Here is a 27,815-nt window from a genome sequence, read left to right on the forward strand (position 1 = left end):
GAAGAGATAAACTGTGTGGTCTTGGCAAACAGAAAAGTCATTTGTACAGTTCAACACCCTTTCGTGAGTAAGGGAGCTCTTTTAGCAAACCAGGGGCAGAAAGGAACCTCCGTAGTCAGCCGAGAGCTCGGACAAGCACCCTGCCTCGTGGGGCGGCATCGGCCGCTCTGTCCCTGAGGTGAGGTGGAGACAGGCCTGTGGCCGTCTCGGCATGTCCGCTCTCCTCACGCCGGAGCCTGGCCAGAAAAGGAGATTGAAAGATGTACACCTTGAAAATCCAGAAAGGAAACTGTTGTTATTTGCACAGAAACGGTTACACATGAAGAAAATCAAGAGAAATCCACAAGAAGCTCTCAGGAGCAGTGAGTAGAGTTTGCAAGGTTGCTAGTCACATGCTCACCGTGCAAGACCTGATTCTAGTTACCAGGAAAAATCAGTAAGGACTAGCACAGCCTTTCAGACACTAGAGTTACGTAACGATTAACAGACGGTTCCTGGGGCCGAGAACTACTGTGCGCTGTCGACGAACACCCAAGGAATGGAGCGTCCGGCACATGGGAGGGTCGGAAGCCTCGGAGGGTCCGTCCTTTACTGGATGGGGGATCCCGTGCGTGCGGCTGAAATCCGTGCAGGGAGTTTTGGTGGAAATCGACAAGCTTGTTCCGGAGCGTGTTCGGAAATGCAGAGGGCCAAGAAGAGCAGAGACCGTCTTGAAGACCTTGAACAACTTTGGAGGACACTGTGGACGCAGGGCCTCGGGATAGGACGCCTGCAGGTGGACCCGCTTGTGTGGGGTGTCTCGTCGAGCCATGGACGGTGCGGCGCAGGGAAGAAGGCGCTGTGGTCTGTGTGGTCCTGGGTCAGTTAGATACGCCCAGGGGAGCAGCTGTGAACCCCGTCCACGACGTGTCCCAAACTCAGCGGGGCAGCACGTGCAGGAGACACCACGAAACGCCCGGGAGGAGTTCTCGCTGTGAGCTCGGCATTCCAGAGGCTTCTCGGCTGGGTACGGAAGGACGAGTGGAAGGAGACGCCCGGCAGTGGAGGCTCTGGCTCACGAAGGGGCAGGAGGGCAGAGCGGGGTAGGCTTCGCCATCCTTTTGGCCGCGGACAGGTCCCCTGGATCAGTGAGGTGGTGAGGCTCCCTAGTTCCCGTAAGGTAAGCACCCAGCATCATGTTTAAATGGCCCAGAGGGGTGGGGGAGGGAAGCTGTTCTGATCATTTCTAGAAACGAGGGATGTGGATGTCATCCTTCTGCCGAGTCACGTGACGAGTCACATAACGAGTAACGAGCACTGGTCCTGGGAGCCCACGGACAGGCACGCCACCAGCGAAGACCTACGATGGCCCGTGAACATCTGGACAAGTGCTCCTCTCACCGGGCACATCCACGCCGCCACAAGATGCCGCGGCCGGGAAGTTTTACAGCATGCTCGGTGTGCAGGGTGGGAGCTGCTGTGTGTGCGGGTGGAGTCCGTGCGCGGCCCCTCACCCAAGCCAGCACATGCACCCCAGCGGCCCGTGTGACGCCCACCCCGGCAGGACGGTGACTTCACAGACCAGGCTGCCTTGTGCCACGGGAACAAAGGAGTGGCCGCCTCCGCAGTGAGGCCAGCGGTCCACGCGTGTGGTGTGGGAAGGAGGAGGACATCGTGCGACCCCACTGATGCTGTTCCGAGACCCGCAGGACGGCTGGCGGTGTTAGCAGCACCCGGGGGGCAGAGGCCCTAGTGACCCCGGAGCCTGGCGTCATGGGTGCGGCGCTGCGTGCTTTTCTCTGTCATCTTCCAATTTAAAAGGTTGTGCTTTTTTTATTTTTAAGATTTTACTCATTTGTTAATGAGCGAGAGAGAGAGACCCCAGGTGGAGGGGGCAGGGGAGGAAGCCGCAGGCTCCTCGCCGGGCAGGGAGGCCAGTGCGGGACTCGGTCCCAGGACGCCAGGATTATGACCTAAGCTGAAGGCAGACACTTCACCGACCAAGCCACCCAGGAGTTCCTAAAAGGTTGTCTTTAAACAAAAGACGGAATTTTGCGACCAGCAGACCCACACTGAAAGGAGTTTCAAAGACTGTCCTCTGGGCAAAGTTGAGTGATCCCGGCCAGAGGACCCTGAGTGCGAGGGCCGCATGGATAGCTGGGTGGTCCCAGAAACGGGCTGTCCAGCCGCGTGGTGAGCGTGTCGTGGAGGAGGGGTCACGGCGCGTGGGCTGGGGTCTCGCAAGCTGTGCTTCCTTATCCACGGCAGGCCTGGAAACTGTGTAGAGCATCCAAACGAGCAGTGGGGCGGGGGGTTGCGACCCGAAGAGCCCCGGTCAGTGCAGAAGAGGGAGGGGAGGGGGGCGGACAGCGGGGGCGGGCCGACGTGAGCGGGCAGCGATGTGCGGGGCTCCCGAGGGGGGAGGCCTCCCTGCCCGCGGTCCAGGCACGCGTGCTGTTGGGGCCGCGGGGCCCCTGGGATGGCCGTGATCCAGCACCTGCTGCCGAGCCGCCACCCTGTGTTCAGGAGGGAGGGCCCCGCAGACCCCTCGCTGGGGCGGGGACCCTGAGGGCTGTTTCGATCATGAGCGCAGCCTGGTGTGACCTCAGAATAAGAGAAAAGAGCAGCATCTCAGCCGAGGCAGAAGCAGCCTCTGAGAAACGTCATCCCTCCGGAATGTTGGGAAAGGAGAAGACCTCCCCCAGCCCAGACTCTGTGACTTGGTCAGGGGCTTCCACAGACACCAGACGGCTCACGGCCTGCTGCACACGTCTCTAGGACGGCCCGGGCTCCCATCACCACCTGGGGACAGGTAGTGGGTAGGGAGAGACACATCGCAATGACGCAACTGTGTTCTAGAACGTTCCAAATAATTTCCGAAGGTAAGATCTAAAATAATTGCCAAGGATAAGTTGTTGGAGCCGTTAAGAGACCTCAGCAGTGTTTGGGGTATCAAAGTCGACGCACGAAACGCTGCATTTCTGTAGACCGGCAGCAAGCACTTACCGAAACGCTGGCCAGCCGTCATCTGTCTAGGCTCACGGTGTCTTACGGGGTCTGAAATACCGGCTTCCGAATCCAATTCAAGACGCACGCCGTGTTCTCAGGGGAGGCCTGTCCCGCGTCGGCGGGGTAGTGTGCCATTGGTCCCGGCCTGTCCTCCTGTGCCGCTGGCCCCCCACTTAAATCTTGAGCCCGGGGGGCGGGGGGACCTGTGCACCCCACCTCGGGACCACCTCCCCCAGCCCGGACTCTGCGAGCCGGCCTTACCTTGGCTCCCCTGGGCACCCTGTCCTGCTGCCTGCATCCGCTTCCTATCAGTCGCCTTGGCAAAACCCTGAACTTGGAAAACTTGAATTTTTGCCTGCACCCACGACTGTGCCTGGTGAGCTGGGCGACAGGCCCCCGGCTGGGTGGTGGCACGTTCCCTGGGAGACCCTGCCCTCCCCGGTGGACGCTTCATTCTGCCTGGTGCTTTCATCCTTTCTTCCGCTGCTGGGCACCGGCCTGCTGCGTCTCCCCATCTTCACCCCCTCGGGGTGCTCCCTGACGTCATCTGTGAAGCCGTCAGGAGGGAGGTTCCGCCTGGCCGCCCCCTGGCTCTGCCTCCCGCCGTTGCCGTGAAGGAACCACCATGCACCCTCGTAAGCCCGGCCCACCCGGCCCCCTCCCATTCCCCGCGCACCGACTGGCCCTGGGAAGGTGGACAGGGGGGAGCTCTGGGTGCTCATGGGCTGAGGCAGAGGACACAGGAGTGCGTGGGATCTGTGGGCCTCGTGTGGGCGAGGGGGGCAGCTGCCAGCAAGCTGGGGAGGGCAGCCTGGCCTGGGGCCGCGGCCGATTTCCTGCTCTGGTCCCTGGGATGGAGCCAGGCCTTCCTGCGTCTCACCCCCACAGTGGCCAGACGGACGGTGGGTTTTATCTGAGGCCATCAGAGTCCAGCCGCAAAGCCACTGTGGACGCTCACAGCTTGGCCACCAGTGCCGACTAAGGCCAGTGTTACTCGAGGAGGAGGAGGACCTTCAGAGAAGGCCAAGCTTGCCTGCGCAGTGGGGACAGCCCCGTCCTGGTCTTGTGCCACGGCACCCTGGAAGGGGAGGGCGACAAGCCCTGCGTAAGGAGTGGCCTCCGCCTTGTCGGTGGCCCTGGAGAACCGGAGCTCAGGGCGCATTGTCCTTCGGGCAGAGTGCGCGGTGCTGTCTGCTGCTGGGTGGTGGCCCCCAGGGCATGGCTTCCTGCTTAACGTGGCGCGAGAGGCCCAGGCTGGAGGTGGCGGCAGGAGACGTCAGAGGCCAGGTGCATATTTCCTGTCCCCCACACCCCATCCCAGCAGTGGTCCTGTTGGGGGCCCTGGGTTCTGCTCCCCGCTCCCTGCCCTCGCTGGCCCTGCGCTTGGGGACCATCCACACCTCCTGATTGAGGAGATTGCATTTGACCTTGAATTCAGGTCCCAACCCTGAGGCTCCATTGTGCTCGTCTCCCACGATCCTTGCGTGGAGCTCCAGTGACCCCGCTCTGTCTCTTCTGCCCGGGGCAAATGGCTTTTCCTGAGCTCCAGACCCAGCAGCTGAAGCACGGGGCAGAGGTCCCAGCCAGGTACAGGTCGGAGCAGAGCCAGAAACCCACGGGTGTTCGGGGACCGCGTGGGTGTAGGCTTTGCCCCGAGTTGTCTGCGCTGTTGACGAAGCCGCGGAGCAGAGGGCTCTGCCTGCGTGGTCTCCCGGAAGCCCGTCTGTGGCCCCGGGAGCCAGGTCCGTGTTAGTCTCTCCGTGCGCCTGGAGCCGTGGGCCGCTCAGGCCGACCTCAGCATCTCGGCCTCCCGCCGGCTCTGCGCGCCCTCCCAGTGGGAGCCCGCCAGTGGGTCCCTGCTCTCCCAGCCGCCCGGAGTGGTCTGCGCGCGGTCTGGTCTCCGCGTGCCCGGAGGGCGTGGAGCTCGGTGGCACCGCTGCCGGCTTGGTCCTCCCTGAGCACGTTTTCCCTCCCCCACCCCCTCCACGACGATGCCGGGAACTTCTGAGGCTGGTGCCCACCCCGAGCGGGGCGGGCTCGGCTCAGACACCCCTGCACTCCACATTCTCACTTTCAGAAGGGCCTGTCCCCACGTCCCCAAGGCACATCCATTTGAAGTCACTGGTGAGTGACCCTGGTCTGGATTCCGTTTTCCGGACTGTGCTGGGCAGAGGGTCGAAACGTCCAGCACAAGGAGCTGGAGGGAACTTTCTTCACTGTGTCCTTGGTGGCCACCCCGTGGGCTTGCTTCCGCCAGGACTGTGCTCCCATGGCCGTGCTCCCCTGGTGGCCCTGCTCCTGTGGCTGTAAGCGTCCATGAGGTCGGCCTCCTGAGGTTTCCTAAGTGCATCGGCTGTGGCCGCCGTCAGTGCGCGCCCCCACCTCCCGCTGCTGGTGCTGGTGCTGCGGCGAAGCCCACGGGTCCAGCCGACGGTCGGCGTTTGGGTCTGGAAGGGGCGTGTGTGGCTTGCTGTCTCTTCTAGTGGAATCGCGCTGCTGCTTGCCGTCCTGGGTGTGGACGCAGGGCCCAGGGAGGTTCTGGCTGCCCCAGGGCCCAGGTCCCCAGGGACAGACGGTGACCCCGCCGGCACCGAGCCGACAGGCAGAGCGGGAGCGATGAGCACTCATCACCGTGGCCGGTCTAGGGTCCCGGACATGGTGGTCGCACCTCTTGAAGAGGCCCCACAAACTGGGTTTGCCCGTCACCTCGTCCGCAGCTCCCAGATTTCTTGGACCCAGCGGAAAGGGCTCTAGTCGCAGGCCCAGAATGTGGGCGGTGGGTCTGATTTTCAGCTTGTTTCCTGTGCCCTGTCCCATGAACCCTCACAGTTACCACACGTCCCTAATAAGCCATCCCAAGGTCTGCGCACAGCCTGGGCTGAGCTGAAACCCCCAGAGCTGGGGGTGTTTCCTCGTGGGGGACAGACACCGGCCTCTCTCCTGGGCAGGAGCCTGCTGCCCTCTGGGCCCTGCCTGTCACGGGAAGGGGACCCAGGACACCCTCTCCAGACCCCTGCCCACAGGCCTGATCTGGTTTAAACGTCCCTCTGTTCGACCATGTCCCACCTAGCCCTCCTCAGGGCAGCCCGGCTGTCAGGACGAGGGGAGCTGTGGGCCCTGGGCCCTCACCCCGGCTGCCGGCTCTGTTCCCTGCAGGGACCTCCGGGTGTGACCATGCAGGAGCCCCTGGCCGGTGGCCAGGCCGAGTGGGTGTGGGGCAGGCCTCCCCATGGATCCCAGGCCCAGGCATACCTCAGTGAGGACCTCATGCTGGCTGGCGGGCCTGGGGCGGCTCCAAGAACCCCTGGAGCCAGACCCGGCTTATCACGGCGAAGCAGCTCCCTCCTCCGCCGCGTCTCTGACCTCCGGCTTCTCGAGAATGATCTCAGGGCCGAGGGTGTTGCCTGCAGACGACGGGGACAGCCTGCGGGTGCTCTTCGTGGCCGCCAGCCCCAGACCTCGCAGATGGATCTCGTGTGTCCTTGGCAGAATTTGCTTCAGTCTCGTGCTTCTCTCTCTAGCCAGGACCGGGCCTCCAGAGGCCCCAGGCACGGCCCGAGTGCTCCTGCGCCGGCCTCAGCCCTCCGGCCTCCCGCTCAGTGGTGAGACCAGGGGCGTCGGGTCACCAGTAAGCTGGGAGTACCAGGGCCTGGCAGCTCAAGTGGGTACAGAGGTGGGTTAGAGAGGACCCCGTGGTTCTCAGCCTGTGGAAATTCTGACCCCGCGGGACGCTGGGCAACATCTGAAGATGTTGTTGGTTGTTAGAACCGGGGAAGGGGGTGCTCTGGGCTTCCAGTGTGTGGAGGCAGGACCCAGGACCCGGCGTGAGGAGCGAGGCGAAGGCAGTGGGAGAAGATCCCTCTAGTGAGGCCGGAGGTCTCAGAGCGGCCGCCTTCCCATCTGCACGGCATCCGTCCCTCGTCTTGGCCAGGACTGGGCGCGGGCAGTGGGAGAAGGGATGCCCTGGCCCAAGGGGTCTCCCACCCCGATGTCTGCAGCGGTGGCCACTGGAAGTGGGTCTGCATGCACTTCCCATGGAGGCTCAGGGTGCCAGGGGCCTGCCTGTCCCTCGGGGCCTCGCTTGAGCCCATGCCCTGGGCTCCTGCTTCCCAACCACCCCTCCAGGCCGAGGCCCCGGGCAGCAGAGTACATGGTGGACAGTGGGGGTTCCGCTTGGATCAGGAGAAGCTGAGGGGCAGTCCGGCAAGAGCTGCAGAGGTGGACAGGTCTGCCCCTCACGCAGGGGTTGACGCTGGTCAGGGAGACAGAGGAAGCCATGTGGGCCTGACACGGACGACACAGCAGGGCCGCACCAAGGCGAGGGGGTGCCCACAGCGCCAGATAGGGCTGCGGCGTCGGACTGGCCCCGCCCCGCCCTGCCCAGCACCTGGGTGTGTGGGCTCGGCTCCTGCAGACTCAAACCTTGTGCTATTCGAGTGCAAAGCAACACCCTGATAGTCCGTGGGAGCCCCGTCCCCGCTGGACCAGAGAGCAGACAGGGTCTGTCCGTTTGTGCTCTGCCTCGGGCTGTCTGTCCCACTCCGCCCACTTTAGTCCAAGCAAGTTCCTCGTCTCCTCTTGGCGTCGGCGCTCGTCTGTCCTGTGCGATGTCTGGTGTCTCCCAGGGATGAGACTCCCGTGGGGCAGGGCAGCAGGAACTGGGGCCGGGCCTCTGAGCTGGCCGCTGGGGGAGGGGGCCGGACTTCGGTTCGTCCCATTCCTGCTCCTGGGAGTAGTGACGGTTCAGGGTGGTGTTTGCCAGGTCCCCTCTGCAGCAAATTACTCTTTTTTTCTCTATCATAAGAAGGATTTTGTGGAAAAATACTTTACAACTATATGAACACTTCACACTTCCTCACAGTTCCATTATTTATCCGTCTTTCTGAGTTTGGACTCGGGAACTAGTTTTTTTTTTTTTTTTTTAAACAGTGTGACCTGTCATGCTCAGCGAGCCCCATGAACTGGCTCCCGAGAGTTTTGACAGCCCCTGGGCTCCTGGTGGGCTTCCTTGCCACCGGTGTGTCGGAACCTTCCAGAAGCACCTGATGCTTCCTGGCTGGATGGAAATCTTCCGTCTCTGCAGGGTCCTGCTCACTGTTCGTGGAAGATGGTGTTTAGAATAACCAAGATCTGGAGGCTAGGGGTGTTCGGGACCCTCGCCCTGGGTTGTCCCTGCTCCCAGGGTGTGTGTGTGCGTGCGTGTGTGTGTGCACGCGTGTGTCTGCACAGACACACCCTCTTGCTCACACGCCCGTATGTACGTTATCTGCTGCTGAGTTTCCCTGGCGCGAGTTCCCCTTCCCCTTGTCGAGTGGGCTACGTTTTCAGTTCTTCGATGCACAGAACCCCTCTCTTGATCCCGGCTAGGATTCCGTAGCCCTTTGGGAGTCTGGGCTGATGGCAGAACTGATCGGGGAGGCTCTCTGACCAGGTCTCTGGAAGGATGCTAGGAGTCATTGTGGTAACGAGCGAAAGGCTGAAAAGCCCTCTCTGTGTCCAGGATGCGTCCATGAACCCCAACTTGGGCGTCTGCTGCAGACTTCTAGATCCCTGGCTGGAGGTCAGGGGCCAAGGGGAATGGCAGGGGTTCTCCAGGCCCAAGTGCGTGGAGAGGAGAGGAGCGAGTGTTTTTAATAAACCAGCTGGGATCTGGCTCCGGGGCCGTGGCGCAGAGGAAACAGCGCTCCGGACTGCGTCCGGGGCTGGCTGGGACTTCCGGCTTTCTGGAGTTGTGAGGAGTCCCCAGCTCTCCACTACACAAGACGGCACCATCTCATTCCCTTGCTCCTGGGCCAGCAGAGCTTTCTGCTCATTGGACTTGCCGTGGAGCAAGGGAAGAGGCAGGCAGGGAAGCACGTCCTGTCTGAACAGGCGGCCATCCAGGGCTTGCGCGCCCGCTCTCCCTCTGCCGCTGGAGGGGCGCCCCGTCTCCTCCACCCGGCCGTGGTTCGTCAGAAGGGAAGCCTGCCCACCTGCGGCCCGTTTCCTTTGTCAGGGCGCTGCCCCCCCACCCCAGCCAGGCCAAGCCTGCCCCTGCCTCCCGGAGGTGTGGCCACAGTTTGGGTATCTGACTGCTGGTGCCCTGGCCTGGAACTGGAGAGCATGGTGGGGGCACGTTGGGCAGTGAAGCAGGGGGCTTGGGGTTCAGGAAGGGGCTTCTCCCTGTGGTGCTGAGGCCGTCAGCCGTCAGCCGCCATTCGTTCCAGGCTCCCTGCACAGGCGGTTCAGCCTCACGTGTCCAGACGTCTCTTCCCATCGCAGCCCTTCCTCAGCCCGAACTCCGTGGTTCCTCGTGCCTCCTGGGCTAATAGCTTCTGCCGCATCGACTGGCATTTCCTTTTGTGGCCTGAAAATACCCTCTCAAGGGCCCAGAGGACCCCGTGTCGTCTGGCGGGGGTGGTGGACTGAAATCCAGTGAAACGCGCAGTGTGTGAGTTCGATCACCCGCAAAGCTGTCTTCTCCACACCAGTGCGGGCTTGAACTCACGGCCCTGAGATCCAGATCTGAGCTCGGCTCAAGAGTCCGACGCCCAACCGACTGAGCCACCCAGGTGTCCCGAGCTGTGGGTTTTTTTTAAAGGGGCCTCGTCATGTCTGATCACGATTAAAAGTTAATGACAACTGTGTCACCCCGGGGCACTTCGCTGCTCTTTCTCTTGCTGCTTCGGTCTTCAGGTGCGTGAGTGGAGGGGGCGGTCGGCGCCGTCCGTCGCCTCAGCTGATGAGGAGGTGTGCGACGGTCCCAGCCTCGGGCAGGGCGGTGAGCTCATCTCTGCTGACCTCGGATGCTGTCCCGCGGCTCACCAGCCTGGTCTAACCTGGTCACTTTCAGGTCCCTCGGTCTGACCCTTGACCTTCTCGATGCTCTTTTCTGCACCTCTTTCCTGTGGGCCTCTCTTTAGGACGGTGCTGCGGTGGGCAGCCTCTCCGATGACCTCATTGACCCATGCATCTTGGTTTTGTCACCTTCCCACCTTGCATCAGGTCCAGTTCAAGTGGCCAGTGGAATATGGTGGTGCTGGCGGCGCTGACTGCTGAGGCTGAGCAAGCTTCGTGTTGGTCCCTTGGGTCGTGCGCCGTGAAGGACGCCCATCACCGCCGGGACGCTCGGGCAGCCCCGTGGAGAGGCCGCTTGGAGAGGCGCTGAGCTCCGTGGCCGAGAGCCCCCCGATCCTGCTGGCCTGACCGTACCTCCAGACGAGACTGCAGAGCTGGCTGACGCGAGCCCACGGCTGCACACGCGGTCGCAAGCGAGGCTGCCCCCCATCAAGCCCTTTCCGGAGAAAAGGGGTCCGGGTCCCACTTACAGTTGAGCAGCGCTGTCACCTGCCTCAGTATGGAAAATAAACCTACACTACTGGGCTGAGTGACGGAGCGAGATTTGTGGGGGGAGCTCGGAGGGCGGCTTCTCCCAGTGGCTCGTGAGGGGAGGCCTGGGGGGCAGAGGAGCCCCCACAGAGGGATGTTAGAGACCAGGGAGACACGCTTCCGTGTCCGAAAACATCTTTCTCATTCGCGGGGGCAGTGGGAGGGACGTGGACGCTTTGGGGAATCAGGACGCGTGGCGGGGCCGGCCTCCAGGTGCTGTCGGTGCTGCTGCTGTGCCTGCCCCTCGCACCCCGAAGCCGCTGGGCCTGCACACACGCTGTCATGCGGCGGCCGCGACGGTGTGGGGCTCCTCCTCCATGGGAGATTCTAGAAGCCCTGCAGCTCGTCCCCGCTCTGACTGTCGGGGAAGCCAGCCGCCGTGCTGTGGGGACTCTCGGGCAGGCACGTGAGGAGGAACTGAGGTCCCCAGCCAAAGCCAACCAGCCTGCCAGCCGGCGAGGGCCCCAGCCCGGCCTTCAGGTGAGACCACCGGGCATAGCCCCAGAGGAAACCGCCAACAGAAGGCGCGAGCGATCCTGAGTGCTGTTTCCTGTTCTAAGCCGGGCGCCGCTGGGTGACTCGTCGCGCAGCCGGGGATCACTGAAGCCAGCCCCCCCGTGCAGACCGTAGATGAGGGATGCACATAGCTGGGCACCAGGAACACACAGGAGCACCCCGTCCTCCCGAAGACACGTCTTAAGATCCCGGAGTGACTGCTCGCTGCGCAGCCTCCGCTACCTGCCCCGAGGTTTCCGCTTCATCTGGTTCTGGAGCGGCCTCCCCCACCCGCAGCGCCGTGAGGAGGGCAGTCCGACGCCCCCGGCCACCTTCACCTGACGGCAGCCTGTCCAGCGAGTTCAGCCCGCAGGAGGCGGGTGTTCGCTCCTCTTCCCCCACCCCAGGCGTCGGGCCGCGCCGTCCATAGGAGGCGCGGCCCGTGTTTGCCCCACGAAAGAAGATGCCTCGTCCGAAATGCCGAATCGGGGTTTTGGCGGGTAAGCCAGATGCGCTCACGCTTGGCCGAGCGTCGGGACAGCTGCGGAGCTGGAAGCCTGGGGTGCTGCGGCTCCCGGGACTGTGACTAGGGCGTCCGGAACACACCAGGCCCCGGGGCTCCGAGCCCTGCCCACAGGTGAAACCACCGGTTCAGACCCGCCGGGTTCCTGCTAATAAGCCCTCTTGGTCTCGTATACACCCCAGACCTCTCGGTTAGCGTGTCAAACCTCAGTCCTGGGGATCGTTGTTCAGGAAGTGGCCGTTGGGCCCGAGAGGTTTACGGGTAATCGCATTTGCTGCGGGAAAATCCGTCACGGCGGCCTCGGCGGGCTGCGTGCCCAGATGGGCTTCCGAGCTGGAGCTGGCCGCAGAGCCTGCAGTCGACCAGCGACCCACGCGGGTGTGGTCGGTTGGGGGGCTCTCAGATGGCACCTCCGGGAGCGCCTAGACAGGCCGGGCCAGAGCCAGCAGGACGCATTTCACACCCGAGACCCGCCTTCAAGGATTGGGCTCCCCCCAGGCCAGGAGGCCACCGGAAACAGCCCGCGCTGGCCCACGTCCGCAGGCACATTTCTTCTTCCTCGAGGAAACTCTGCTTTCCTCTCGCCGTCCTTCAACGGAAAGGGGGTGGCCCAGCCGCTGCTTGGAGGGTGAGCTCCTGCACCCGGACGTCCACCCCGGCCGCCAGGCCCCTTCCCAGCAGCCCCTGTGTTATCGAACAGCGGGCTGGGGGGACCGCCCGGGGCGTGGGGCCCTGACCCCTGCTCCCAGACCCGGCCGGGCTCCTCCCCCTCCTGTCCCGGCTGCCCCCAGAAGGAGCCACCTGCTGGGATTCTGGCCCCAAACCCTTGGAGGCAGTTCCTGCCTGGGCTCTGTGCCCCTCGTGCCCCACTGATGGGCGTGCTGGATTTGCCTGCCGGCTGCCGCTGACGGGGATGCTGAGGTGGCTGTGATGGGGACTGGAGGCCCTTGTGCCGAGGGGTGACATCCAGACAAGGCCCAGAGGGAAGCACCGGTGAAGGGGCTCCTTCCCTGCGGACCCCATGGGCAGGGACTTCTCACTTCTTAGGACGGCTCCGGCCTCAGGCGTGGGATGGGTTCAAGCCCCAGCTGCGTGACTTGGGCAAGGTGCTTAGCTCTCCGAGTCTCACTGTTCCCATCTGGGAGATGGGCACAGCGGCACCAGCACCCCCGGGTCTGCCCCAGGCTGGCGGCACGGGGCACCCGGCCACTCTGGGAGGCATCGAGACCTGCGGAGGAGGACCTGGGGGCTGGAGAGGAGCCCGCATTTGGGACGGGCTCTCCTGCTTGCAGACGTCTGTTTCCCGTTTGTAAGGGCTCCACGCTCGTTGTAGGAAACCGCAAACATACGGAAAAGCAGGAGGCAGGAGGTGGAGACCGCCTCGAACTCTCCTGCCCGGACACACCCAACTCGGACTGGTGGGGTGTCTCCGTTTTGGGGTCTTCCTGTGCATTCTCCACGCCTCAGACATCAGGGGACCTGACGTGGTGGCCCTACTCCTGGGTCTCCTACTGCCTGTTCCGGACAGAATTACTTACGTCTAAGTTCGGGTTTGGAGGGAAACCCCACAAAGGGGACGGGCCTTGAGCCATCACCCTGGAGCCACTGGAGAACCCACCCCCCGAACCTGGGAGTGTTGAACTGCCAGTGAGCGTCCTTGGAACATGCTTTCCAGATCCTGGCTCCCGGGAGAAGAGGCGGCGCCGTAGGGCGACTTCAGAAGTTAGCGGCATTTTCAAGGCTGCAGACCTGCTTGCGCAAGCCCCCAGCCGCGGGACCAAGCACTGGGGGCGATGTCGGCCTGGGTTTCTGGTGATGGTGCCCCAAGGACGTGGCACCAGCTCGCACTCATGTAACACTGAGCCTTGTCCCCACCGGAGCGGTGCACTCAGGATCCGAACTTGGTTGAGCTTAGGTTAAGCAACTTGCTTTGACCGGCCCAGCCAGGATGTGGTCAAGTCAGGGTCTGACCCCTACACGCTGCTGCCTCCCGGGGCCACGTGGTATGGATGCTGGGGAGCCACGGGCTGCAACTCTAGGGTGTCCGCTGAGTTCTGGAATCAGAAACCAGAAGCAAGGTTGGGGACGGGTCTTTTCAGTCTCCCCACCCAGTGGCTCCTGAGGTTCCTTCCTGAGGGCTTCGTAGCCTGGAAGGACACCAGAGACCCCAGGGACGCTTCCGAGTGTCGCGTGGCAGCCTTGCTTGGTCCCTGGCTGGACGGAAATACGGATGTGAGCCCATGTGTGGACATGCGTGTCATGCGTGTTGTGTGTGAGCATGCGTGTGCTAGTGTGCCTGGGGCCCCTCGGGGGCTGGGGGTCCTCTGCAGGGCTACTGTCCCCGAGAGGGGTCCCGCCTGCCCTTCGTCACGTCCACTGTGGGATCCCCATTTGGCACACAGCAGCTCGCAGCTACCTAAGAAAGGGGTCGATTATGGCCGGGTCAAGTTCTCATACTCAGTTTCCCTGCTAGCTCACGAGAGCCAAGGATGCCTTGGTAAGCGGACAGATGAGGCGGGTCTGGGGCCGCGGGGTGTGTGGGCTCAGAGCAGAGACAGGCTTTCACGTTTGGTGACCTTGCCGCCACCGGGCATGCCAATAGCTTCCCCCAAGTTTGGTGGTCAGGGGGTGCTCCTTACCTGCCGCAGACGTGGACTCGGGGCTCACAAAGGAACACGACGGCTGAGTGTCCACAGAGAACTAGGAGAGGCTGGAATGCATCCCGTCACGCGTCGCCCCCAGCGCCCACCACCCTCCCCGAGCTTGGGGGTGAGTCTGAGCTGCTCAAGTCTGCCGAGGTGGCTGCAGAAAGGACCCCAACACCTGTGGGCTGGCAGGGGAGGTCTCCTGACCCCCACCAGCAGGTGCCCCCTCTGGCCTGACCACGCAGCCCCGAGGGTTAAGAAAGCCGGCAGAGCCGCACGGACGACCATCTTCCGGCATCTTCCCCATGGGCTCGCGTTGAGGAAGGAGAAAGCAGGAGCAGAGTCTGCTGGAGACCGGGAGCCGGTCCTTCGCCCCCGCGGGCAGCCCGTCCACCTCCCTGAATGGGCAAGACTGACTTTCTTCGGATCCCTCCTAACCAGGCAACAGCAGGGTTAAGTGCGTGAACTGGGAGCAGGCTTCGTGGGACTTGAAACTCCGCAGCTGAGAGCCGAGCAGCCGGAGGAGAGGCAGAGGCGGCCGCCCGGCGGGGCTGCAGGCACCTGGTCTGGGGCCGTCCCGGAGCGCTCGGAAAGCTGCCCGGACACACCGCACATGCCAGGACGTGCTGCAGACCGGCCACCGCTGCCCCCGGGGTAAGTGCTAAGAGCAGGCTCCGGCGACCACGCTGGCCCTGGCGGCCCGGGAGGGAGGTTGGAAATGTGGTGCTTTCCTGGGGCGCTTGGAAGGGACGCTACTCGGGCAGGCTGCGTCGTTACCGTTGCTGTGAGCACATGCAGACCTGCTGCCAAACTGCGGGAACCGATGCCATCTGGGGACGTCTCTAAGGCCGAGGGGGGCCTTCCCCTTACCCCGCAGAAATTCCACATCTGGACCAGATGTGAGCTCGGAGGCGGATCCGTGTGCTGGGCACAGAGACCCGTTGGCAGCCCGTGATCGGCCGCCATCGGGGCGCCCCTTCCTGAAGGCTTTCTCTGGGTGTCTGTGTGGGTTCCTTCCCGGGCTCCGTCCCCGGGGACAGCCTTATCTCTCCAGGCGCCTGCTTCGCATGGGCCGTGAGCGAGTCTGACGAGTGTGCTTCTTGCTCAATGTGCATCTCGTTACGGCCTTTCTGACTCAGCGAGCAGGCAGGGCCGGTCCCCCGAGCACGCAGGAGCAGACCCGGATGCATGGTTCGCAGGGCACGCCGTCCATCCCTGGCACGACCTCAGGGTGTTGCGCACTGTGAGAGCGGGTTCCCCAGGAGGCCTGTGCTCCCTGACGTGTCTGGTTCCCATTAGCAGTCGGGCTGCCGGCGAGAGTGACGGTCACAGTTTCCACAACCACTTCCTGAAACTCCCCAGGAAGGGCCCCCCATCCCATGCAGACTCGGCCCAAAGCCCCGGTGTGGGGTTTGCTGGAGGTTCTCCCGGGCTGGGTCCTCAGGAAGGATGGCAGCCTGCAGGGACCCGGGTGACAGACAGGAGGGGACGTGGGTGAGGTCTCAAAGTTCCAGTCCCCCAGGCCTCGTTGCGCTTCGAGCCAAAGTCCAGCGCCGTGAGATCTCGGCGAGCCGGCGCCCTGTCTCGGTGATTCCTCGTGCCCCCCGTGTCCCGCGTGGTACTGGGCGTGGGGCGGAGGTGGTTTGGGGCTGTCGAGAACCCTGGCAGGACTCCCACCCCAGTGCAGACGGTGTGAGGACATGGGGCTCCCTGCCCACCCCACGGCCTCCGGCGGTCGGTGCCTGCTGGTGGTCAGTGTCTGGATTCAGAATTCTCCCCCTGCTGATGGTCACAGCTGTCTTCCCAGGACTGGACTCCATGGACCGAGGCCTCCCAGCCCGGGAGCTTGGCCCAGGCTGAGTGGTCAGAACAAGGTAGCCTGCTGGCCGCCAGACACCCGGGCCGCCTGCGCCTAACACGGGAGCGGCCACCACCCGAGCGTGTCTGTTTCCATGTCATCTGCTGGGACCTTGTCCCCTCGGCTTTGTGCCGTGGCACACGCCTCGTGACTGTGACCAACAGGATGGCCAGGCTCAGGTGAAGGCACCTGGTCCTGGTTTGGGTGTTTCTTGAGATGGAGCCCTAATGTGCAGGGGTCCTTAGTGCGAGGTGCCCCCCTAGGCAGGACTGGCTCTCCGCGGGCCGGCTCCCACATTTTCGGCGGCTCTCACCTCCCCACTGCATGACCCCACAGCCCCAGGTGCCCAGGGCCTCTGGGCGTGGACGTGCTGTCGCCGTGGTGGACAGTTGTGGCCCCTCCCAGAGGAGCCCGTCCCGCTGCTCTGCGCTTCCGGCAGCCCAGGGTTTTCCATTCGGGTCTACCTCGGGGTGGTTGTGGGTGCTCATGCACGGGAGGAGTTAGGGGCTCTGGCCCCTAAGTCCCCACTACACAATGTGGGGCCATCATGGGTGGGGGTGGGGCTCTGGCCCTTTCTCGTGCAGCGAACTTGCTCTCACCGCATGGGGGGAGGGGCCGGACCAGGCTTCGGGAGCGCTTAGGGGTCACCAAGCCCCTCCCAGGTCTGGGCGTCGCCAGGCCTGCTCCCACAGGAGTGGGTTTCCTGTGTCTCCCGCCTGCCGGTGGCCGCTGGGGCGGTTTCCGTCCTCGCAGGAGCCCCCCCAAGCCCAACGCGGACAGGTGTCCCAACTGCCTTTTATGGTCACAGAGACTGGGCCTCGGGGTGGTTAAGTACTAGCCAAGGTCACAGGCCCGGGAACCCTGAGCCCAGCAGCAACCTGGCTGTCCTGTCATGAGGCCATTTGCCACCTGGAAGTCCCTGGCAGGGCCACAAAGACACGCGGTCCACTCCCTGCGGGCGTACAACGCTGTGGTCTGCAGCACGTCCGTGGGGCCCTCCCTGCTGTGGGCTTTGGGACACCAGCACCGAGTGCACACCCGAGCCCCGACACGGCCCCTTCCCCAGCCAAGCCGCCCGCACCCGCTCGTCTCCGGGTTTGCCCGTGCTGGGCCTTTCCCGTGACCGCGCCGTGTTTGTGCGCCGTGGCGGGGGCTTCCCTCCCTTGCGTGCCCCAGCCCACCCCCGAGGTAGCACCTCCTTCCCCACCAGATCCCGGCCCTGCCTGCCCAGCCTCACGGCCTCTGGGAGAGTCACTATCGATCGCCGCGTGGCTGTCTGCATCTCACCACCGCCCGGCACCCATGGTGGCTGCGGGTCCGGCGGGCTCTGGCCTCGTGTGCTGTCAGCGGCCTGAGCTGCTTCTCATACCAGCGCACGCGCTCCCGGCGGCTCTCCTCCCCGAGGGGACACCCCGCGGATCCTCACAGCAGTCTGACATCCGTCCCACACGCCCCCCAGGGGGCAGGGAGGGGCTGTGCTTTCAGAATAGCATGGGTGGCAGCGACTCAGGCAGGACTGGTGTACCTCCAGGTGGCCCAAGTCCCTGCAGGTGGACCAAGTCCCTAGGGCCTCAAGTTCTGCACCGGGAAGACCCCGAAGCCGGCCCCGGTTTCCGTGACGGTGAGCAAGGGCCCCCTCACGGCAGGGAACACGGGGCCGGGACGTGGCCCACGTGGTGGTGGCCAGTGTGCGTTGGCTTCACAGTGGGGAGGCCACAGGATCCCAGACACGAGGCCCGGGGCACATGCGGCAGGCAGGTCCTCACACGCACGTGTGTGCACGTGGACGGGAGCACAGGGCCCCGGGCCAGCGAGCGGGGACCAGGCCACGTTTCAGGCGGGCGGACTGTGGGCGCAGGCCCCGCGGGCTGGTCTCCGGGAGTCTGTGCGGACGTCACCTCCCCGGTCAGCCCCTCTGAGTAATCGAGGATTTAAACCCAGAGTCGGTCTGGCCACATCTGGCAGGGTCCGGGCCAGCACAAGATGTTTCCTTCTCGGCCGGCGCGTCTCTGCAGAGGGAGACAGTGTGGAGGGCCGCCAGTGTCCCCGCGCGCACCCCCGCACCTCAGAAGTCAGTGCGCTGCCGAGCCCCGCTCCCCGACTTCCTGACGCGCAGCCCTTGGCCGGGCCCCGCAGGAACGCCCTCTCTCGGGCCGTCCAGGTCCGTGAACTCGCGCAGAGGAAGAACCCCGTGTAGTCTGTCCGGGGAGCCGGGATGTGGCCTCCTGCCGCCAGAGTTCCGGAACGTTCCCTCCTCACCTTCCTCATCTCTCTGCTCCCACGGACGCCTTCCCCTTTGAGAGGGCGGTGTTCCCGCAGCCAGAGACGGGGGCGTGCGTCTGTGTCTCCACAGCGGGGCCGCGCAGAAGCCCCTCTTCACGGGGGTCCTGAAACGTCAGCCTCTGCTCTCTGCGGCCTCCATTGGGGCCCACGGCTCCCCTCTGCCCACGGCTCCTCCCGGGCCTATGAGGCTGGGGTGCGGGTGGCCGTGGGCCCCGTAAGAGTGAGCTTGCCTGGGTCCCCACCCCCGCTGCCCACGGTGGGCAGGTTTATGACTTTGTTTAAGATGCGGCGACTGAAAATGGCCTCATCCTAATCCCTAGACGCTGTGGCCGGTGACCTCAGTGGCCGAGGACTTCACAGGTGTTAGGATAAGGATCTCGTCAGGGGGTTCTCGGTGTCATTGGTCACCCTGCGCAGTGTCACCGGATCCTTACGGGGCGGGGCACTTGCACAGACAGAGCCCACGTGACCAGAGGCAGAGGTTGGAGCGCTGTGGCCACACTTGGAGAACTGCCCCGCCCCCGTTCCCGCTTCGGCTGAACTGGCCCCTCCCCCAGCCCCCCGGGTCCCATTCACTGGTTTGGGACCGGCTGGCTTGGGGCTGTCACTGGGTGTCCCCACCCGGTTGTGAGGCAGGCGGCTCTCAGGGCCTGCCGGAAGAGCCACGGGCCACGTCCCCGAGTGCCCACAGCGAGGGCCTGCTGGGCTGTGGCTTCGGGCCCCGCGTGCTGCTCGTGCGCCACCGCTCCGCTCCAGCGGGCTCCAGCCCGAGAACAAGTCCAAGCACGTGAGCCACGGCTCTCGGTGGGGTCGGGGGGGGTCTCTGCGTCCAGCCCACCCCCCGGGGTCAACAGCCACACCCTCGTGTCACCAGGCCAGCCACGGGCCCCCTGAGTGGGGCCCTTAAAATCCGCTCCTGGGGAAGGAGCTTCTCCAGAAGAGGCAGAGCTTCTCCGGCGTGGGGAGGAGGGAAGCGGCCACGAGGATTTGAGGCCAATGGACTTCGAGCCGGGGCGGGCGGGTCAGTGATCCCGACTGAACTCCCCCCGCATGTGTCGCTCACCCGCGGCCCAGGTGAGCCGTGAAAGCCAAGCTCTGGCGGGCGCCAGCCCCTGAGGACGTGGCCAGGTGTGACGAAGATGGGGGGCACGTGTCTGAGGGGCCCAGGGCAGCCCCCAGGCCTGGAGGGACGGCAGGGGCGCAGCGAGCATCTGGGCTGCCCGCGGGCTTCGCAGGGTGTGCGGCCTCGCCAGCCTCCTGGGCCGGCCCCCTTCCGAGGCCATTTTGTCTGTAAAGCAGGACGCTCAGGAGCGGGCGCTCAGGTGAGGGTTTCCCGGCGCCGTTGTTACCCTGCTGTTGGCATCACCCCGGTCTCGGGCCTGCCGCTGCCGGGCGCGGGTGTGGGGGCAGGGGCTGCGGGACACATGGGCGGGAGCTGTGGCTTTGGAAAGTCCCCGAGCGGTCCCCTGCACGACGTGTCCAGCTCCTTGAGAACGCAGTGAGCGCTGCCCGCGAGGCGAGAGCCTCAACTGTGAGAGTCCCAACTGTGGGGTGGGGACACAGCCCTGGTGCTGGGACTGTGCCAGACAGGCCTTCCAAGCCCGCGCCGTGGGGCCACGCTGACCCCCCCCCCCGTTCTCTGGGGGGACACCACGGAAAGGGGGCCCCCCCCCCCCCCCCCCCCCGCCGCTGGCCCCCGCCCCCCCCCCCCCCCCCCCCCGCCGCCCAAAGCCTGGGCCCGTCCCAGCTCCCCACTCCACTGGTCTGGGCAGACCCCTCCCGCCCCATCCATGACGGGACGACCGTGTGGCTGGGGCTGGTGGTAAGCTGGCGTCCGTGATCTCCACGTGAGTACACCCGCCCGGAGCCAGCAGGAGCCCCGTCCTGCGCTGGTGCAGGGATTTCTGGGGCTGGAGCCTGTGTGGGCTTCTCATGAGGATCTTAGGACATCGATGCGACCCTCCCAACTGGCAAGACTGCATCTCCCAAACAGAAAAGCTTACGCCCAGCTCACCAACCTCAACCTGCCCCGGGGCTGCCGACGTCCGCCCAACGCTGCCGGATTTGGAGAGCTTTGCCCACGCTGCCTGACCTTCCAGGCACCTGTACCCACTCTGCAGATGAGGAAGCGGAGCCCGGGAGGCGTGAGGTCCTGGGGTCAGTGCAGGACGAGTACCCGCTGGAGACCCAGATGGTCGTCTCTGAAACCTCCAAGCGTGTTTTGTGTCCTCCTGCTGCAGCCGGGGACGGTGAGGGGAAGCACGGCAGACGTGGCCGCTGTGTTTCTTCCCGGCTGCCGGCATGATGTTATACCGTGCTGTAGTTTCCCGCTTAATGCATGTCATTTTCATAGTCAGAAGAAACAGATGAAGTCCTTGAAGAGCAGAAGCAAAATGCACGAAGCCTGTAAGTCCTGACGGACGGAGCAGGTCCCTTCCCGAGAGCGGCTAGCCTCTGAACCACGGCCGGCCCCACGTCTGGCCATCTTGCAGGCCTTCCACGTCTCCCGCCCTCACTGAAACCCTGACTTGTCTGGAATGGAATGGGTTTGGTCACAGTTACTTCTGTGGCTCCCTTGCAGGAGAGGGTGTGTCCCTGCGATGACCATTGACTGTACTGGGTGGGGCTCCCTGGACAGACTCGGTCTGCAAGCTCCGTTCGCCTTTTGTCCTTACCCGCTTCATCCTGTTTGGAAGGCAGATGTGATGCCCAGAGGAGCACCAGCCATCTTGTGGCATGAGGACAAAAGCCAGACTCTAAGGTTGATGGGAAGGAAAGAGAGGAGCTGTGTCCCTGATGGTCCCAGGCCCTGTACTCTCCCTGGATCCCCCACCTCTGGGTGTCTGTCGGATGCTGGCATCTCTTCCTGAGCCCCCCTCTCGCTGGGTGTAGCCACCCAGCTACACTGGGTGTAGCCCCTTGGGGCCAGCCACCAGCATGGAGGGAGATCCCTTCGGGTTTTCTGGTTGTGCTGGGGGAAGGGGCCAGCTTGAGGAGGGGTGGGACGTGGGTCGGAAGGGGCACCACCCAGGAGGCCGCTTACTAAGTGGAAAACGCTGGTGGCCAAGGAAATCAAGCTGACATCTGCCCAGAGCGATGGGAAGCGTTGGAGTCGCTCTGCCCCGGGACTTGAAGAAATGCCTTCGTGAACACGCTTCATTTCAGATCCTTGTTTTTGAAAAGGAGAAAATAAAATACAGCAAGGATTTCTGGACATAGAGCCTGTATATCAAGTGGAAGAACCTAGAATCCTAGAGCAATTTTGAAAAAGTCGCCTGAATTGGGAAGGATCCCCATGCCTGATCCAGACCGGTCCCCCAGCGACCTACAGGACAGCGTGTGGTGTCACCGGGGGGACAGACGCACAGAGGTGTGGGACAGAGTCCGCCGCCCAGGAGTAGACCCACACAGACACACCCATCGGGTTCTAGCAAAGGCCAGAGCCGTTCCAGGGAGGGAGCACAGCATTTTCTACAGCGGCACGTCCCGAAACAGAAAGTGAGCCTCCAGCTGGCCTGACCCCTCATCCAGAAGTTAACACAGACTGGGTCAGGGGTTAAATATAAAATGAAAAACTGTAGAACTCAGGAAGAGAATCGTAGGAAAATGTAGGATCGGGGGCCGAGAGAAGCCTTAGGGTTGACACCCCAGCAGCACTGCCCACGTGGCCCACACGTGAGCTGCACGTGGCCCAGGAAGCAGACTCTCCCCAGGAAGGACTCTCCCGCCGAGGTCTTGGCCCTGCCAGGCTTCCCCCCGGGGACTCCGTGTCTCCGAGTCTTGCTAAGGGAGAGTAAGCACGGAAGCTGTCGGTCGGACCGTGAGGGGGTGTTTTGAAGGTCACAGGGCCTCGGTGCTTGGTGGTGTGTATGGAGCACCTGTTGTGCGCCGACCCAGAAGGGGGACGTGGAGCACAGAGAGGTCAAGCCGCCTGCCCCAGGTCACACAGCGAGGGGTGGCAGAGCGGGGTTTGCACCAGGCACTGGCGGCCTCCCCGGCCCCCAAACCCCCTTCCTCAGAGAGGATACGACGGGCTGCGCTCCTGGGCACGGGCTCTAGAAGGTGTCTCTCTACCCTCGGGAGCGTGGACGGTCACGCCACTGCTGGTGGCCCAGAGGCCGCATCCCTGTCGGCGTGCAGCAGGAGCTCGAGGGGGCACAGCTTGCTTCTGCCCCGAGGGGTGTACGCCTGAGCGAGCTTTCCGCGCTGCCTCTCCTGACGCCCCAGCGCTCCGCTCAGGGAAGGCGCGGCCCCTCAGGCAGCAGGTCAGGAAAGAGACGGACAGCGGGGTCTGGCCTGCGGAAGGAGCTTTGCTTCTCTGGGGCCTCGGGTGAGCCCCTCAACCTCGCTGGGCCCCCGTCTCCAACCCAGCGGGCTCTGACAGGCCGCGTGAGGCGTGCAGGGGAGCCTCTGCCCTCCTTGGCTCTCCGCAGCCGGATGGGACGTGAGCTCTGTGGCCACTCGGAGCTGCAGGGACGCGTCGTCTTGGCCCAGCGGGCCGCCTCCCCCAGGATGGGAGGAAAGGGGTCTCACGGCGCGTGTTCCCGCCGCCCCTCAGTCGGCCTCTCCACGCTGCTGCCTTTGTGCGGGGACGGGCCTGCCCCGCCTCCGGGAGGGCAGCTGCGGCTTTCCAAGCCCAGGGCCTACATCGTGGGGATTTTCCTTCCTGTGGAGAGTCTGCTTCTTGGCCACGTGCAGCTCACGTGTGGGCCACGCGGGCCGCGCTGCTGGGCGTCCCACTCCGATCAGGGCTTCCTAACTGTGTTGGTGTCATGGCTCCAGCTCAGAGTCAAGATCTTGGACCTATGAGGTAGAACCGGAATTCTGGACGCAGAGAGGAGCCCAGGTCTGCTGCGGGACAGATGCCCCAGGAAGCACATCGGGCCACGTGCCGCACATCCGCGGAGATCAGGAGGTCGCTCTGCCCCACAGTGCGGTTCAGGTCATGCGGTTCCCTGCGACGGCGGCTGCAGCTGCCCCGGGGACAGAGCCCCACACTCTGGGACGGACGTTTGACCTTGCAGCAGATGCTCTGTTTTAGCTGGAGGGTCGTGAGAATGAAGATGTGATTGTTTCTCGTCTAAGTTTGGCAGCTCCTGGGACGGAGCCCTTCGTGTCGGAGGCCCCCGGCCCACCGTGCCTGGTGAGACCTCACTGCGGCAGAAACCACAGGGCCTGCCCCCAGAAATGCAGATTGCCAGGCGCCCCCATGACTTTCAGGTTTGGACTCTGTGCACAGACCCCGGAAGTCTGCGTTTAGACCCCGTCCCTGGGCGGGGCTGTTCTCGCGGAAGCCCGGGGATGCTGGAGGGACACCGAAGGTCTCCTGGCTGCATTCGGCTGCCAGCCGGCAACCATCGAGGGAGGAAGTGGCTCCCCCAAGGCCTTGACGGACAGGACTGGGCCGTCTCGGTTGCTCCCTCCCTCCCTCTCACGGCGACACCTCTAGAGGGTTTTCCCGTGGCTGGACAGTCACTTGCCTTCCTGTGTCCTGTATCGAAAAGCCGCCCCACAGAGCTGCTCGCACTCCCCCCAGAAGGCTTGGTGGCCCTTGGGGACTTTGTTCCCAGCACGGCCCTGCGGAGCCTTTTCGTGGGGCCTCCCATGGGCTGCCCCAGAGCAGGACCACAGCCTCCGTGCGCTCCGGTGGAGGTGCCCGTCCGGGGGCCTGTGGCGGGATTAGGAGCAGAGTCTGCTGGTTTGACCCCGGTGTCCGTAATCCCACGTGAGCAGAACCCCCGCTTCCTCACCTGAAGACGAGACGTCAGGAAGCTCACCGGCGCGCCCGGGTGAGGGGCGCGGTCCCCACCGTGCCTCAGTTACCCGCGGAGAGACCCTGACGGAGTGGGACCCGTTTAAGAGAACGTTCGGACTTGAAGCCGACACAAGACGCACACACGGGACCGGAGCGCCACTGCGAGAATCAGGAGGACGCTGCCAGCACGCAGGCGGCAGGGGTGCCGGTAGGAACCTGCAGAGAGACCAGGGTTGACCTGGAGGCGCAGACACAGCTGGTTGGCCTCTCTGGGGCGGGAGCCACCGCAGGTCACTGCCACCTGTCCCGGAGCTTGTGGTGCAGCCTCCGACGGAAGGACAGAGCGCCAGGCTGCCGGCTGCCCGATGGAAGGACAGAGCGCCAGGCTGCCGGCTGCCCGACGGAAGGACAGAGCGCCAGGCTGCTGGCTGCCCCACTGCGTCCTTCCTTCCCATGTCAATGTCAATGTCTCCTGGGCGTTTTCCTGACCCTTCCTGCGCTGCTGAATGGCGGTGATGCTTCCCCGGTACTAGGGTGGCCGGAGAAGCTGGTCCGTGTGGGGCATGTGCATGTCTGGGGACCCTGGTGGTGGCAGCTCCTGGCTCGGCCCGGAGCCCAGTCTGCAGCCACCCTCTGGACTCCTGGCCATGCATTTTCCACTGGTGAGTCCTTTCCAAGCCAGCTGCTCTCAGCAGCCGGGTTCTGAGAACCCCGGGGTCCAGCAGAGCCCGAGACTCCTTACGAGGAGTTGGGAGTCACCCCTGCCCCTGGTGTGGGGCCTGGTGGCTCAGACGTAGACCCCACGCACTGCGGGTCGACGAGACGCAGCCCCAGGCGCCGGGAGCCGTGCGCTGCTAGGCAGCCGTGCAGCCGTGCGAGCCGAGGCTGGACCACGTCCCGCAGCTTCCCTGCTCTCCTGGGACGCGGGGAGCTGTCCGCAAACCAGCCCGGCCTGAGATTGTCGGGACGGCGTCCGCGTGAGTGTGGGGAGGCAGGACCGCTCGCCCGCCAACGCCAGCGCAGGGACTGACACCCACCTGGGGCTCGCCCTGAGCTCTACCTGGAGGGCCCTCAGGGTGGGGGCGAGCCTGTTTGGACCCAAGGCCTCCCAGCCTGGAGACCACGGGCTTCTGGGAGGGGGAGGAGGGGAGTTTGCCCTGGGGAGGGGGTGCCCAGGGCGAAAAGGTGCCCCCGGGGGAGTCTGGATGGAGAAGCTGGTGTCTGAGCTGCTTCCCCGTGGGGGACGTGCCCACGCCAGCGGGGGAAGCCGTGCCAGGCCTCTCTCCACCTTCCCCTGGTTCCAGGGGGCGTCTGTCGGCCCAGGCTGTTCCAGTTACCGACCGATCTTCTGACGAGCCCCGCTGACCCCGGGGAGGGAGGCCCTCCTGCCTCGTGCGTGTTACAGAAATGGCCGCCGGAACGTGCGTCTGGGCCTGGGATCTTTGTTTTCATTTCACGCGGTGAAGTCATCCGGCCCTCGAGGGAGGCAGAGGCGTTCTTAGCTGCGGGGCTGGGAAAGGAAGCGGCTCTCCCCGACCCACCGGCAGCTGGGCACGGTCCGACCTTCATTACCAGCACCTGGCGGGAGCCCGAGCCCAGGCCCGGGAAAGGCGCCGCCCTCCATCCGCCAGCGCCCGGCTGGGCTCCCGGATCCCGGGGGCTCCACCCCAAAGCCATGAGTCAGCACCACCCCAGGGTGGGCCGTGGGCGAGGACACATGGTTCCCAAGCTCCCTGTCGGCGCTGCCTCCGGGCGGGCAGAAGGCAGGGCGCGCCGCCCGAAAATGCCAGCGGGGGCAGGGGGAGGGCAGCCGGCCGCGCGCGGGGCCTGGACGAGGCTCTGGAAGGAGGAGCCGGGCCGGAGGGCCTCCTTGGATCTCAGCTGCAGGGGTGGATTTTCAGGCTCTAGAAGTGACGCGTCGGTCCCCCTCCCTCCCTCCGCGGGACACGAGTGCAGCCGACGGGGTCTGCACGGCGCCTGCCTTCCTCCGACCCCGGTGCCGGTGGCGGCCTCCGAGAGTTGACCCTGCTCTAGAGACCTGAAAATAAAAACCGCGCGAGAGGTTCGTGCAAAGTCAGACCAAAGACAAACTCTGCCGACGCCGCCAAATGGTTGCTGAAACCTGCAGAAGCAGGGGCGACGGCCGTCAGACTGGTCGGACGCGGCCAGTTTCAGAAGCAGCGGAGCAGAGAGGCGACGTCGTCCTCGGCAGGACAGTGGCTTCGGCGCCACGGCTCGCGGCGTGCGGGTTCTGTCTGACGTGGGGCCTCGCGGGAGCTGGTCCCGTGGCCCCCACGCAGCTGAGCGCATCTGTTCCCCTCCAGGGACCGGAGAATGAGGGACCATCTCGTCTGTTGCGTCCTGATCCCTAACCGGCAGAGCGTTTGCCCGACCCCGTGACGCGGTTCCGCTGTGACGGTGGACGTAGGCGCGCGATGCCCGTCCGGCTCCGGCGTCCTTATCCCGAGGACTTGTTTCGCCCGTGCCTCTCGGTTCTCAGTCCGCCCGCCGCAGGAGGAACGCACGAGGACGCGGCGAGTCTCTACCCCACCACCGCGAAGCCACGCGCCTCCCGTCTTCAGGGCCGCACAGACGTGGGCAGCCCCTGCCGCGCCCCCCGCACCCCTGCCGCCGAGTGCCAGAGGCCAGGCCCAGGCTGGACTGAGCGGCGGCTGAGACGTCGCTGGCCGCGCCCCCAGCAAGGCCCCCGCTGGCCTCCCAGCCGCATCCCAGGTGGCGTCCGTCCGAGTCCGTGCGTCCTTCTGTGTCTCAGCTCTCATTCTGCACCGAGGGGGACTCGCCTGGTTCCTGCGGGGTCCCTGTGAGGGGCTCGTGGATGGTACGTGCCGGGGGTGCGGGGAAAGCAGGCGTTGACCCTGGTGAGCCAGCGAGGCCCCGAGAAGCCAGGCACGCGGCGGGCCCGACGGCGAGCGCCAGGGTTTGGTCGCGGGTCTGCGTGCCTCTCTGTCGCGGTCGCCGCGTGTCTGACCCTCGGAGCTGCGGGCAGCGGCCGGGGCGGGCGGGCCCTTCGAGGGGTGCCGGCGTCTTCTCAAAATCTAAGGGTCTTAGTGTCATTTTTCTCACGTTAGATACTTTTTATCATTTGAAATGTGCGTGTTGGTGAGTCCGGGCACGCGTAACTGCCACCAGCGCTGAGACCCGCGGTCTCCGTCGCCGGGACGGTCGCCCACCTGCTTCCCCTCACTGGATGAGACGTCGCGTCTCCACTGTCACATGCGCAGAACCTCAGGCGCAACGTGTGTGCGTGCGGCGCGGCGTTGCGGAGGGCCATCCCCGCGTGCTACTCAGAGCCTCGCTCCTTCTCACGGGTAGTAGCGTTCCGTGGCCTGGCTGTCCCACGGGGCGTGTGCTCTCCCCCGTGGAGGGGCGGGTAGGCCGTTTCCCGCATGGGGTTCTTGGGAGCAACGCCGTGAGCGCATCCCTGCGCGTGTGCAGGGACGGGCGCCCTCGTCTTACCCTCATGCGTCCCCGCCACGGACGTCCGGGGCTGCAGATGTTGGGGACAAGGGTGGACACCTCGGGGCAGACTTTCAGGGGCGCCCACTTGCAGGGCCCCTCGGTAGGGCCTCTGCCGCCGCCGCGCCCGGCCCCGGTGCAGCCGACGTCCCCACAGTCTTGCCAGAGCCCGGTCCTGTCTGTCGCTGGGACGCCGTTCAGACAGGCGCGCGTCAGCGTTGTCTCGTGGCTCGTGATTCGGAGCACGTCCTGTGCCGCCGTGGTCTTCAGGGAAGTGTCTCCTCGGTCCTCTGCCCCCTCTCCACTGGGGTGTCCGAGCTTGTGGCTGAGTTTTGAGAGCTTTTAAGTATGGTCCGAAGACACGTCCTCCGAGACGTATGTGTCTGCTGCGTAGCGTCTCCTTGTCCGTGGCGTCTCCACTCT

The 27,815-nt window shown here is 64.7% G+C and overlaps 1 protein-coding gene across 2 annotated transcripts in view; it reads left to right on the forward strand.

Annotated features, from left to right (window-relative positions):
* BANP (BTG3 associated nuclear protein) overlaps positions 1-27,815 on the forward strand; it is a 148,447-nt gene that overhangs the window by 107,245 nt on the left and 13,387 nt on the right. Inside the window, exon 13 of one of the 2 annotated variants that reach the window (XM_059382984.1) lies at positions 9,973-10,342. The exons of the other annotated variant lie outside the window; for it this stretch is intronic. Coding sequence (XP_059238967.1) covers positions 9,973-10,026 — 54 coding nt within the window. The 3' untranslated portion in view covers positions 10,027-10,342. Of the gene's footprint in view, positions 1-9,972; positions 10,343-27,815 lie in introns of those variants that run through there. 2 annotated transcript variants of the gene reach the window in all.

The sequence above is a fragment of the Mustela nigripes genome, chromosome 17 (assembly GCF_022355385.1).
Source record: "Mustela nigripes isolate SB6536 chromosome 17, MUSNIG.SB6536, whole genome shotgun sequence".
NCBI lineage: Eukaryota > Metazoa > Chordata > Mammalia > Carnivora > Mustelidae > Mustela > Mustela nigripes.